The sequence below is a fragment of the Salvelinus alpinus genome, chromosome 6 (genome assembly GCF_045679555.1).
Source record: "Salvelinus alpinus chromosome 6, SLU_Salpinus.1, whole genome shotgun sequence".
NCBI classification, from domain to species: domain Eukaryota; kingdom Metazoa; phylum Chordata; class Actinopteri; order Salmoniformes; family Salmonidae; genus Salvelinus; species Salvelinus alpinus.
Window position 1 is genome coordinate 89,838,725 of NC_092091.1, and position 14,092 is coordinate 89,852,816.

The 14,092-nt window shown below is 47.0% G+C and overlaps 1 protein-coding gene across 4 annotated transcripts in view; it reads left to right on the forward strand.

Moving 5' to 3' along the window:
* Nucleotides 1-14,092, forward strand: part of htt (huntingtin) — a gene marked incomplete at its 5' end in the record, with an annotated part of 141,519 nt that overhangs the window by 114,936 nt on the left and 12,491 nt on the right. For all 4 annotated transcript variants that reach the window (XM_071408303.1, XM_071408304.1, XM_071408306.1 and 1 more), the window contains 11 exon segments: nucleotides 86-208; nucleotides 309-525; nucleotides 5,485-5,630; nucleotides 6,232-6,409; nucleotides 7,016-7,114; nucleotides 7,330-7,514; nucleotides 8,425-8,551; nucleotides 9,424-9,527; nucleotides 10,178-10,332; nucleotides 10,897-11,036; nucleotides 12,097-12,182. In XM_071408303.1, the coding sequence (XP_071264404.1) occupies nucleotides 86-208; nucleotides 309-525; nucleotides 5,485-5,630; nucleotides 6,232-6,409; nucleotides 7,016-7,114; nucleotides 7,330-7,514; nucleotides 8,425-8,551; nucleotides 9,424-9,527; nucleotides 10,178-10,332; nucleotides 10,897-11,036; nucleotides 12,097-12,182 (1,560 nt within the window).

A 14,092-nucleotide genomic window follows, 5' to 3' on the forward strand; every position in this document is an offset into this window, starting at 1 on the left:
GTGTGTTTTATACAATGTGTGTGTGTGCTGTAGAAAAATGTGTGTTTGTGTCTATCATATTCAACGTGTGTATGTCTTGTTCCAGGAGTGGTATGTTGCCTTGGTGATGTCCCAGTGTTGTCTCCGTGGTGACGGGTCGTTCCTGGAGACAACGGAACTCCTGACCAAACTACCTCCTGACGACCTCTCTACCATCATGACCTGCAAGGTAACACACACACACACACACACACACACACACACTCCAAACTACCCCATCTTATCCCTCAAAGCACACACTTACCTCCCTCTCTCTCCCTCTCCACCAGGACTTCAACCTGTCTCTCCTCTGTCCGTGTCTGAGTCTGGGGGTTCAGAGGTTAACCCGGGGTCAGGGGTCGTTGCTATTGGAGACGGCCCTGGCCGTGACCCTGGATCATCTGAGCGAGGTCACACAACTACTTCCTGTTCCACACCATTCCTTCCTGCCGCCGGCCAAACCTGACCCGGCCGAGCCCTACTGGGACCAACTGGCTATCGTCTATGGTAAGAGTAACTCGGGAAGGTTGTTGGTTCGAATCCTGGGCTGTGCTGAGAAATGGGAGGATCTGGCAACTAAAAGCCTTTCCCCGCTGTACGTCAGATTGAGTCTTTTAGACCTGGCCAGATCGTACCATTATTACATCACACTGTGATGTTACCTGATTAAACTGTAGACCTGGCCAGATTGTTCCATTATTACATCACACTGTGATGTTACCTGATTAAACTGTGGACCTGGCCAGATTGTTCCATTATTAAATCACACTGTGATGTTACCTGATTAAACTGTGGACCTGGCCAGATTGTTCCATTATTACATCACACTGTGATGTTACCTGATTAAACTGTAGACCTGGCCAGATCGTACCATTATTACATCACACTGTGATGTTACCTGATTAAACTGTAGACCTGGCCAGATTGTACCATTATTACATCACACTGTGATGTTACCTGATTAAACTGTGGACCTGGCCAGATTGTACCATTATTACATCACACTGTGATGTTACCTGATTAAACTGTGGACCTGGCCAGATTGTACCATTATTACATCACACTGTGATGTTACCTGATTAAACTGTGGACCTGGCCAGATTGTACCATTATTACATCACACTGTGATGTTACCTGATTAAACTGTGGACCTGGTCAGATTGTACCATTATTACATCACACTGTGATGTTACCTGATTAAACTGTGGACCTGGCCAGATTGTACCATTATTACATCACACTGTGATGTTACCTGATTAAACTGTGGACCTGGCCAGATTGTACCATTATTACATCACGCTGTGATGTTACCTGATTAAACTGTGGACCTGGCCAGATTGTTCCATTATTACATCACGCTGTGATGTTACCTGATTAAACTGTGGACCTGGCCAGATTGTTCCATTATTACATCACGCTGTGATGTTACCTGATTAAACTGTGGACCTGGCCAGATTGTTCCATTATTACATCACGCTGTGATGTTACCTGATTAAACTGTGGACCTGGCCAGATTGTTCCATTATTACATCACGCTGTGATGTTACCTGATTAAACTGTGGACCTGGCCAGATTGTTCCATTATTACATCACGCTGTGATGTTACCTGATTAAACTGTGGACCTGGCCAGATTGTTCCATTATTACATCACGCTGTGATGTTACCTGATTAAACTGTGGACCTGGCCAGATTGTTCCATTATTACATCACACTGTGATGTTACCTGATTAAACTGTGGACCTGGCCAGATTGTACCATTATTACATCACACTGTGATGTTACCTGATTAAACTGTGGACCTGGCCAGATTGTACCATTATTACATCACACTGTGATGTTACCTGATTAAACTGTGGACCTGGCCAGATTGTACCATTATTACATCACACAGTGATGTTACCTGATTAAACTGTGGACCTGGTCAGATTGTACCATTATTACATCACACTGTGATGTTACCTGATTAAACTGTGGACCTGGCCAGATTGTACCATTATTACATCACACTGTGATGTTACCTGATTAAACTGTCGACCTGGTCAGATTGTACCATTATTACATCACACTGTGATGTTACCTGATTAAACTGTGGACCTGGCCAGATTGTTCCATTATTACATCACACTGTGATGTTACCTGATTAAACTGTGGACCTGGCCAGATTGTTCCATTATTACATCACACTGTGATGTTACCTGATTAAACTGTGGACCTGGCCAGATTGTACCATTATTACATCACACTGTGATGTTACCTGGTTAAACTGTGGACCTGGCCAGATTGTACCATTATTACATCACACTGTGATGTTACCTGATTAAACTGTCGACCTGGTCAGATTGTACCATTATTACATCACACTGTGATGTTACCTGATTAAACTGTGGACCTGGCCAGATTGTTCCATTATTACATCACACTGTGATGTTACCTGATTAAACTGTGGACCTGGCCAGATTGTTCCATTATTACATCACACTGTGATGTTACCTGATTAAACTGTGGACCTGGCCAGATTGTACCATTATTACATCACACTGTGATGTTACCTGATTAAACTGTGGACCTGGCCAGATTGTACCATTATTACATCACACTGTGATGTTACCTGGTTAAACTGTGGACCTGGCCAGATTGTACCATTATTACATCACACTGTGATGTTACCTGATTAAACTGTGGACCTGGCCAGATTGTTCCATTATTACATCACACTGTGATGTTACCTGATTAAACTGGACCTGGCCAGATTGTTCCATTATTACATCACACTGTGATGTTACCTGATTAAACTGTGGACCTGGCCAGATTGTACCATTATTACATCACACTGTGATGTTACCTGATTAAACTGTGGACCTGGCCAGATTGTTCCATTATTACATCACACTGTGATGTTACCTGGTTAAACTGTGGACCTGGCCAGATTGTTCCATTATTACATCACACTGTGATGTTACCTGATTAAACTGTGGACCTGGCCAGATTGTACCATTATTACATCACACTGTGATGTTACCTCATTAAACTGTGGACCTGGCCAGATTGTTCCATTATTACATCACACTGTGATGTTACCTGGTTAAACTGTGGACCTGGCCAGATTGTTCCATTATTACATCACACTGTGATGTTACCTGATTAAACTGTGGACCTGGTCAGATTGTTCCATTATTACATCACACTGTGATGTTACCTGATTAAACTGTGGACCTGGTCAGATTGTACCATTATTACATCACACTGTGATGTTACCTGATTAAACTGTGGACCTGGACAGATTGTTCCATTATTACATCACACTGTGATGTTACCTGATTAAACTGTGGACCTGGCCAGATTGTACCATTATTACATCACACTGTGATGTTACCTGATTAAACTGTGGACCTGGCCAGATTGTACCATTATTACATCACACTGTGATGTTACCTGATTAAACTGTAGACCTGGCCAGATTGTACCATTATTACATCACACAGTGATGTTACCTGATTAAACTGTGGACCTGGTCAGATTGTACCATTATTACATCACACTGTGATGTTACCTGATTAAACTGTCGACCTGGTCAGATTGTACCATTATTACATCACACTGTGATGTTACCTGATTAAACTGTCGACCTGGTCAGATTGTACCATTATTACATCACACTGTGATGTTACCTGATTAAACTGTGGACCTGGTCACATTCATAAAGACTCAAATGTCTGACGCTCACCTGTATTCTAGGTGAGGCTGGACTCTACCCGCGGGTGATGTCTCTGTGTAGAGCGCTGTCTCAGTATCTGCTGTGTGTGTATTCTAGGTGAGACTGGACTCTACCCGCGGGTGATGTCTCTGTGTAGAGCTGTGTCTCAGTATCTGCTGTGTGTGTATTCTAGGTGAGCCTGGACTCTACCCGCGGGTGATGTCTCTGTGTTGAGCTGTGTCTCAGTATCTGCTGTGTGTGTATTCTAGGTGAGCCTGGACTCTACCCTCGGGTGATGTCTCTGTGTAGAGCTGTCTCAGTATCTGCTGTGTGTGTATTCTAGGTGAGGCTGGACTCTACCCGCGGGTGATGTCTCAGTATCTGCTGTGTCTGTATTCTAGGTGAGCCTGGACTCTACCCGCGGGTGATGTCTCTGTGTAGAGCTGTCTCAGTATCTGCTGTGTGTGTATTCTAGGTGAGGCTGGACTCTACCCGCGGGTGATGTCTCAGTATCTGCTGTGTCTGTATTCTAGGTGAGCCTGGACTCTACCCGCGGGTGATGTCTCTGTGTAGAGCTGTGTCTCAGTATCTGCTGTGTCTGTATTCTAGGTGAGCCTGGACTCTACCCGCGGGTGATGTCTCTGTGTAGAGCGGTGTCTCAGTATCTGCTGTGTGTGTATTCTAGGTGAGGCTGGACTCTACCCACGGGTGATGTCTCAGTATCTGCTGTGTGTGTATTCTAGGTGAGCCTGGACTCTACCCGCGGGTGATGTCTCAGTATCTGCTGTGTGTGTATTCTAGGTGAGGCTGGACTCTACCCGCGGGTGATGTCTCTGTGTAGAGCTGTGTCTCAGTATCTGCTGTGTCTGTATTCTAGGTGAGCCTGGACTCTACCCGCGGGTGATGTCTCTGTGTAGAGCTGTGTCTCAGTATCTGCTGTGTCTGTATTCTAGGTGAGGCTGGACTCTACCCACGGGTGATGTCTCTGTGTAGAGCTGTGTCTCAGTATCTGCTGTGTCTGTATTCTAGGTGAGGCTGGACTCTACCCACGGGTGATGTCTCTGTGTAGAGCTGTGTCTCAGTATCTGCTGTGTGTGTATTCTAGGTGAGGCTGGACTCTACCCGCGGGTGATGTCTCTGTGTAGAGCGCTGTCTCAGTATCTGCTGTGTGTGTATTCTAGGTGAGGCTGGACTCTACCCGCGGGTGATGTCTCTGTGTAGAGCTGTGTCTCAGTATCTGCTGTGTGTGTATTCTAGGTGAGGCTGGACTCTACCCGCGGGTGATGTCTCTGTGTAGAGCGGTGTCTCAGTATCTGCTGTGTGTGTATTCTAGGTGAGGCTGGACTCTACCCACGGGTGATGTCTCAGTATCTGCTGTGTGTGTATTCTAGGTGAGGCTGGACTCTACCCGCGGGTGATGTCTCTGTGTAGAGCGCTGTCTCAGTATCTGCTGTGTGTGTATTCTAGGTGAGGCTGGACTCTACCCGCGGGTGATGTCTCTGTGTAGAGCGCTGTCTCAGTATCTGCTGTGTGTGTATTCTAGGTGAGGCTGGACTCTACCCGCGGGTGATGTCTCTGTGTAGAGCTGTGTCTCAGTATCTGCTGTGTGTGTATTCTAGGTGAGGCTGGACTCTACCCGCGGGTGATGTCTCTGTGTAGAGCTGTGTCTCAGTATCTGCTGTGTGTGTATTCTAGGTGAGGCTGGACTCTACCCGCGGGTGATGTCTCTGTGTAGAGCTGTGTCTCAGTATCTGCTGTGTGTGTATTCTAGGTGAGGCTGGACTCTACCCGCGGGTGATGTCTCTGTGTAGAGCGCTGTCTCAGTATCTGCTGTGTGTGGGTCAGCTTCCTTCCCCTCTACAAATCCCTGAAGACAAACAGCATCTCATCACCACCTTCATCACCATGGCTACCGAGGTAAGAAGTTTATAATCCCTGACCTCTAACCCTTGACCCTTTCACTGGCCAATGAGAAAATACTTGACTAAGCTGGGTTTTTTGGGGGGGCGGGCGGGCGGGCGGGCGCAATGTCCAAACAGTGTAAAACATTATTTATTTTTAGTTGCTTTTAGGGAAAACGTTTCAATGTATAAACCGCTTAAACCAGATATAGAGTATGTAGAAGAGATAATGGACTTTATATATTTGGTAATATTATCGTCTTTTGAGAAATAAAAATCACCTAAATAAAAGTTAGACGGTCAGGGAGAACTGAAATACCCCCCCCCCCCCCCCCAAAAAAACGGTGAATTTAGCGCTATGGATTTAGTTGTTATGTTTGAGCTGAAGGACACAGCATCACCCATGGCAACATGCATATCATTGACCAACAGTAGCTTTTTAAAACGGCACCATTTTCTCTCATCTCCATGGAGACATTTCTAGAACTGCAGGAAATTTCCTTAAAACGTTGAACATTTCTCTACACCGCCAAGATGGGTGGGGGGCCCTCTCTCCCACCACCTAAGCCTCTTTTTGATCCAGAATAAACCCTGCTTCACGGTGTGTCTCTCTCTAGTTGGTGGTCTGGCGTGTTCTTCAGGACAGTGTTCCTCTGAGTGTTGACCTGCAGGGGGCACTGTCCTGTCTGTGTCTGGCCCTGCAACAACCCTGTGTCTGGAACACTCTGTCTACAGCCCAGTACAAAACACACACCTGCTCCGTCATACACTGTCTACGACTCCTCATCACTGCAGGTTAGTGTGTGAAGGACAGAGGGAATGAACCTGGCCACTATTAGTGGATTTGCATGTGGTGTGACCGTGACTAAACCGTATTTATAAACTGGGTGGTTTGAGCCCTGAGTGCTGATTGGCTGAAAGCTGTGGTATATCAGACAAAACATTGATGTTTACTGCTCTAATTATGTTGCTAACCAGTTTATTAAAGCAATAAGGCACCTCAGGGGTTTGTGGTATATTGCCAATATACCACGGCTAAGGGCTGTATCCAGGCACTCTGTGTTGTGTCGTGCTTAAGAACAGCCCTTAGCCGTGGTATATTGACCATATACCACACCTCCTCAGGCCTTATTGTCTAAATGACTTCTAGGCTTTTCCTCTGCTGCCAATGTTTTATTACACATTCAAATAAACTATTAAACTCTCTCTCCTCTACCTCCCTTTGCCTCTCTCTCTCTCTCTCTCTCTGTCTCACTCTCTCTTTCCTCTCTCTCCCTCTCTCTCTCTGTCTGTCTCGCTCTCTCTCTCTCTTTCCTCTCTCTCCCTCTCCCTCTCTCTCTCTGTCTCTCTCACTCTCTTTCCTCTCTCTCTCTCTCTCTCTCTCTCCTCTCTCCTCTCTAGTGGCGGTGGGTCCAGGTGACCATCTCTTACATCCAGAGAGGAAGAGAACCACCGGGTCAGACAGTGATTCAGACCAGGTCCACTCTCCAAACACTGACAGTAAGTAATATAGTTGTTGTGTGTTTCCATTGTCTTATCATTCTAGTCAGTCAGTCTCAGTGAGTTATAACGTGTTTCATCATTGTTAAGTCTTCTGGCTAGTGGCTACTAATACAGTCTGTTGTCTTGCTGTGTTTTAATGTGCATTAGATGTGTTCTCTCTAATGTGTGTGTGTGTGTGTGTGTGTGTGTGTGTGTGTGTGTGTGTGTTCCAGACGTGTGTGAGCGACGGTCCTGTGAGATCATGGCTGAGCTGGTGGAGGGTCTCCAGAGCGTTCTGTCTCTGGGTCACCATAGAAACAGCGGAATCCCAGCCTTCCTCACGCCGATGCTCCGAAACATCATCATCAGTCTGTCCAGACTACCACTGGTCAACAGCTACACTAGAGTCCCCCCCCTGGTCAGTCACTGGTCAACAGCTACACTAGAGTCCCCCCCCTGGTCAGTCACTGGTCAACAGCTACACTAGAGCCCCCCCCCCCTGGTCAGTCACTGGTCAACAGCTACACTAGAGTCCCCCCCCTGGTCAGTCACTGGTCAACAGCTACACTAGAGTCCCCCCCCCGGTCAGTCACTGTGTGAGTTGTTTGCAGAGCATTTCAATGAAACAAGGGCTCTGCCAGTGTAGTCTAGTCTGCCAGTGACTCGTGCTGCTCGGCCAAAAGCCTTCTGCTTCTATTTTCACCTATAACAACTTGCGACTGGTGCCAGGGAACACTTTTTAAAGTTCCGTGTCCAGTGTAGTTCCCCTGTAAAGCCTAGTTATTTTTTGCCCCCCCCAGTGTAGTTCCCCTGTAAAGCCTAGTTATTTTTTGCCCCCCCCAGTGTAGTTCCCCTGTAAAGCACAGTTATGTTTTGCGACCCCCCCCCCCCCCCCCTCCAGTGTAGTTCCCCTGTAAAGCCCAGTTATTACAGCCTGTAATGTGTCTGTGTGTAACCTCTGTAGGTGTGGAAGCTGGGCTGGTCCCCTGTAACGTGTCTGTGTGTAACCTCTGTAGGTGTGGAAGCTGGGCTGGTCCCCTGTAACGGGTCTGTGTGTAACCTCTGTAGGTGTGGAAGCTGGGCTGGTCCCCTGTAACGTGTCTGTGTGTAACCTCTGTAGGTGTGGAAGCTGGGCTGGTCCCCTGTAACGGGTCTGTGTGTAACCTCTGTAGGTGTGGAAGCTGGGCTGGTCCCCTGTAACGTGTCTGTGTGTAACCTCTGTAGGTGTGGAAGCTGGGCTGGTCCCCTGTAACGGGTCTGTGTGTAACCTCTGTAGGTGTGGAAGCTGGGCTGGTCCCCTGTAACGGGTCTGTGTGTAACCTCTGTAGGTGTGGAAGCTGGGCTGGTCCCCTCGGCCGGGGGGAGAGTTTGGCACCACACTGCCTGAGATCCCCGTGGAGTTCCTTCAGGAGAAAGACGTGTTCAGGGAGTTCCTGTATCGCATCAACACACTGGGTGAGATGTCCAAGTGTTTATAACCTGTTATGTCATGGTTATGGAGGTCTATTCCATATCTACAGTAGACTGATAGACTGATCCTTTAAGTGTTTATAACCTGTTATGTCATGGTTATAGAAGTATATTCCATATCTACAGTAGACTGTTAGACTGATCCTTTAAGTGTTTATAACCTGTTATGTCATGGTTATAGAAGTATATTCCATATCTACAGTAGACTGTTAGACTGATCCTTTAAGTGTTTATAACCTGTTATGTCATTGTTATAGAGGTCTATTCCATATCTACAGTAGACTGTTAGACTGATCCTTTAAGTGTTTATAAGCTGTTATGTCATGGTTATAGAGGTCTATTCCATATCTACAGTAGACTGTTAGACTGATCCTTTAAGTGTTTATAACCTGTTATGTCATTGTTATAGAGGTCTATTCCATATCTACAGTAGACTGTTAGACTGGTCCTTTAAGTGTTTATAACCTGTTATGTCATGGTTATAGAAGTATATTCCATATCTACAGTAGACTGTTAGACTGATCCTTTAAGTGTTTATAACCTGTTATGTCATGGTTATAGAAGTATATTCCATATCTACAGTAGACTGTTAGACTAATACTTTAAGTGTTTATAACCTGTTATGTCATGGTTATAGAGGTCTATTCCATATCTACAGTAGACTAATACTTTAAGTGTTTATAACCTGTTATGTCATTGTTATAGAGGTCTATTCCATATCTACAGTAGACTAATACTTTAAGTGTTTATAACCTGTTACGTCATTGTTATAGAGGTCTATTCCATATCTACAGTAGACTGTTAGACTGGTCCTTTAAGTGTTTATAACCTGTCGTATGAACATGTGTGGTGTTCAGGCTGGAGCAGTAGGACCCAGTTTGAAGAGACCTGGGCCACACTGCTGGGAGTTCTGGTCACTCAACCCATCTCTATGGACCAGGAGGAGGAGAGGGAACAGGAGGTACACACACACACACACACCTCTCTCTGTCTGTTTCTCTCTCTCTGTCTGTTTCTCTCTCTCTGTCTCAGTCTCTCTGTCTCTCTCTCAATTTAATTCAATTTATTGCCATGGGAAACGTGTTAACATCGCCAAAGCAAGTAATATATACAAAAGTGAAATAAACAATCAAAATGAACAGTAAACATTACACTCACATAAGTTACAAAAGAATAAAGACATTACAAATTTCATATTATGTCTATATACAGTGTTGTAAAAATGTACAAATGGTTAAAGTACAAAAGGGAAAATAAATAAGCATAGATATTGGTTGGATTTACAATGGTATTTGTCTGTCTGTCTCTGTGTCTCTGTGTCTCTCTCTCTCTCTCTCTCTCTCTCTCTCTCTCCCTCCCTCTCTCTCTCTCCCTCCCTCCCTCTCTCTCTGTCTGTCTCTCCCTCCCTCCCTCTCTCTCTCTCTCTCTGTCTCTCTCTGTCTCTGTGTGTTGAACAGGAGGACTTGGAGCGGACCCAGTTGAATGTGTTAGCAGTGCAGGCCATCACCTCTCTGTCTCTCTGTGTGTTGAACAGGAGGACTTGGAGCGGACCCAGTTGAATGTGTTAGCAGTGCAGGCCATCACCTCTCTGTCTCTCTGTGTGTTGAACAGGAGGACTTGGAGCGGACCCAGTTGAATGTGTTAGCAGTGCAGGCCATCACCTCTCTGGTTCTGAGTGCCATGACTCTCCCTACTGCTGGGAACCCTGCTGTCTCCTGTCTGGAACAACAGCCTAGAAACAAGACCCTTAAAGTCCTGGACACACGGTACACACACACACACACGGTACACACACACACACACACACATGGTACACACACACACACGGTACACACACACACACACACGGTACACACATGGTACACACACACACACACACGGTACACATACACACACGGTACGCACATATTAAGTTTCAAGTCTTAATGTCACATGCACAAGTACAGTGAAATTACTTTTTTTACTAACTCAAATTACAAGATGGCCGTCGTTCTTTCAGGCTCCGACCCAGCTTTTCTCTTGTACTCTGTTTACACAATGTATCCGTTATTATTTCCTACAACCGACAACAACATCTGAACATCAGACCGGTAGTTATTTACCCCAATTCTGGTTTCTACTTCGACTCATGTTCTCTGGGCTCTGTCTGTAATTCTGACCCAATTATCAGGTTACCCATTATACACACCCACACCAAGCAACAAAAGCCTAAAATACCACAGACTTCAGATTGTCTCACTTTCTAGAATGGCTTTTCCCCTCATACTATATTCCTATTGACAGGTGACCTAGTTCTTCCTGACATTGCGTTGGTCTTGTCTCCCCGTCAGGTTTGGCAGGAAGTTGTCAGTGATCAGAGGAGCGGTGGAGAGAGAGATCCAGGCCATGGTGTCTAAGAGAGACAACGTACACACACACCACCCCTACCATACCTGGGACCCTGTCCCCTCCCTGTCTGCTGTCTCACCAGGTAACACACCTGGTACCCTGTCCCCTCCCTGTCTGCTGTCTCACCAGGTAACACACCTGGTACCCTGTCCCATCCCTGTCTGCTGTCTCACCAGGTAACACACCTGGTACCCTGTCCCCTACCTGTCTCACCAGGTAACACACCTGGTACCCTGTCCCCTACCTGTCTCACCAGGTAACACACCTGGTACCCTGTCCCATCCCTGTCTGCTGTCTCACCAGGTAACACACCTGGTACCCTGTCCCCTCCCTGTCTGCTGTCTCACCAGGTAACACACCTGGTACCCTGTCCCCTCCCTGTCTGCTGTCTCACCAGGTAACACACCTGGTCCCCTCCCTGTCTGCTGTCTCACCAGGTAACACACCTGGTACCCTGTCCCCTCCCTGTCTCACCAGGTAACACACCTGGTCCCCTCCCTGTCTGCTGTCTCACCAGGTAACACACCTGGTACCCTGTCCCCTCCCTGTCTCACCAGGTAACACACCTGGTCCCCTCCCTGTCTGCTGTCTCACCAGGTAACACACCTGGTACCCTGTCCCCTCCCTGTCTCACCAGGTAACACACCTGGTCCCCTCCCTGTCTGCTGTCTCACCAGGTAACACACCTGGTCCCCTCCCTGTCTGCTGTCTCACCAGGTAACACACCTGGTCCCCTCCCTGTCTGCTGTCTCACCAGGTAACACACCTGGTACCCTGTCCCCTCCCTGTCTCACCAGGTAACACACCTGGTCCCCTCCCTGTCTGCTGTCTCACCAGGTAACACACCTGGTCCCCTCCCTGTCTGCTGTCTCACCAGGTAACACACCTGGTCCCCTCCCTGTCTCACCAGGTAACACACCTGGTCCCCTCCCTGTCTGCTGTCTCACCAGGTAACACACCTGGTCCCCTCCCTGTCTCACCAGGTAACACACCTGGTCCCCTCCCTGTCTGCTGTCTCACCAGGTAGACCTGGTTGTTTCTAGTAGTGTCATCCTGGGGTCAGATCCATTCAGCTGTGCTGGTTCAGAAGGTCCTCATGGTCCTAGTAATTAATGAACAGTGTGTTTCTCTGTGTGTCTCAGCAGGTACACTGATCAGCCATGAGAAACTCCTACTCCAGATCAACACAGAGAGAGAGATGGGAAACATGGACTACAAACTGGGACAGGTAGGATGGAGTGAGGTAGAGAGATGGGAAACATGGACTACAAACTGGGACAGGTAGGATGGAGGGAGGTAGAGATGGACTACAAACTGGGACAGGTAGGATGGAGGGAGGTAGAGAGATGGGAAACATGGACTACAAACTGGGACAGGTAGGATAGAGGGAGGTAGAGATGGACTACAAACTGGGACAGGTAGGATGGAGGGAGGTAGAGAGATGGGAAACATGGACTACAAACTGGGACAGGTAGGATGGAGGGAGGTAGAGAGATGGGAAACATGGACTACAAACTGGGACAGGTAGGGTGGAGGGAGGTAGAGAGATGGGAAACATGGACTACAAACTGGGACAGGTAGGATGGAGGGAGGTAGAGAGATGGGAAACATGGACTACAAACTGGGACAGGTAGGATGGAGGAAGGTAGAGAGATGGGAAACATGGACTACAAACTGGGACAGGTAGGATGGAGGGAGGTAGAGAGATGGGAAACATGGACTACAAACTGGGACAGGTAGGATGGAGGGAGAGAGATGGGAAACATGGACTACAAACTGGGACAGGTAGGATGGAGGGAGGTAGAGAGATGGGAAACATGGACTACAAACTGGGACAGGTAGGATGGAAGGAGGTAGAGAGATGGGAAACATGGACTACAAACTGGGACAGGTAGGATGGAGGGAGGTAGAGAGATGGGAAACATGGACTACACACTGGGACAGGTAGGATGGAGGGAGGTAGAGAGATGGGAAACATGGACTACAAACTGGGACAGGTAGGATGGAGGGAGGTAGAGAGATGGGAAACATGTACTACAAACTGGGACAGGTAGGATGGAGGGAGAGAGATGGGAAACATGGACTACAAACTGGGACAGGTAGGATGGAGGGAGAGAGATGGGAAACATGTACTACAAACTGGGAAAGGTAGGATGGAGGTAGAGAGATGGGAAACATGGACTACAAACTGGGACAGGTAGGATGGAGGGAGGTAGATGGGAAACATGGACTACAAACTGGGACAGGTAGGATGGAGGGAGAGAGATGGGAAACATGTACTACAAACTGGGAAAGGTAGGATGGAGGTAGAGAGATGGGAAACATGGACTACAAACTGGGACAGGTAGGATGGAGGGAGCTAGATGGGAAACATGGACTACAAACTGGGACAGGTAGGATGGAGGGAGAGAGATAGGAAACATGGACTACAAACTGGGACAGGTAGGATGGAGGTAGAGAGATGGGAAACATGGACTACAAACTGGGACAGGTAGGATGGAGGGAGAGAGATGGGAAACATGGACTACAAACTGGGACAGGTAGGATGGAGGTAGAATAAGCAATGGAGGGGAGTGAAGGAGATCTGTTGCAGATACAGTGGGGAGAACAAGTATTTGATACACTGCCGATTTTGCAGGTTTTCCTACTTACAAAGCATGTAGAGGTCTGTCATTTTTATCATAGGTACACTTCAACTGTGAGAGACGGAATCTAAAACAAAAATCCAGAAAATCACATTGTATGATTTTTAAGTAATTAATTTGCATTTTATTGCATGACATAAGTATTTGATCACCTACCAACCAGTAAGAATTCCGGCTCTCACAGACCTGTTAGTTTTTCTTTAAGAAGCCCTCCTGTTCTCCACTCATTACCTGTATTAACTGCACCTGTTTGAACTCGTTACCTGTATAAAAGACACCTGTCCACACACTCAATCAAACAGACTCCAACCTCTCCACAATGGCCAAGACCAGAGAGCTGTGTAAGGACATCAGGGATAAATTGTAGACCTGTACAAGGCTGGGATGGGCTACAGGACAATAGGCAAGCAGCTTGGTGAGAAGGCAACAACTGTTGGCACAATTATTAGAAAATGGAAGAAGTTCAAGATGACGGTCAGTCACCCTCGGTCTG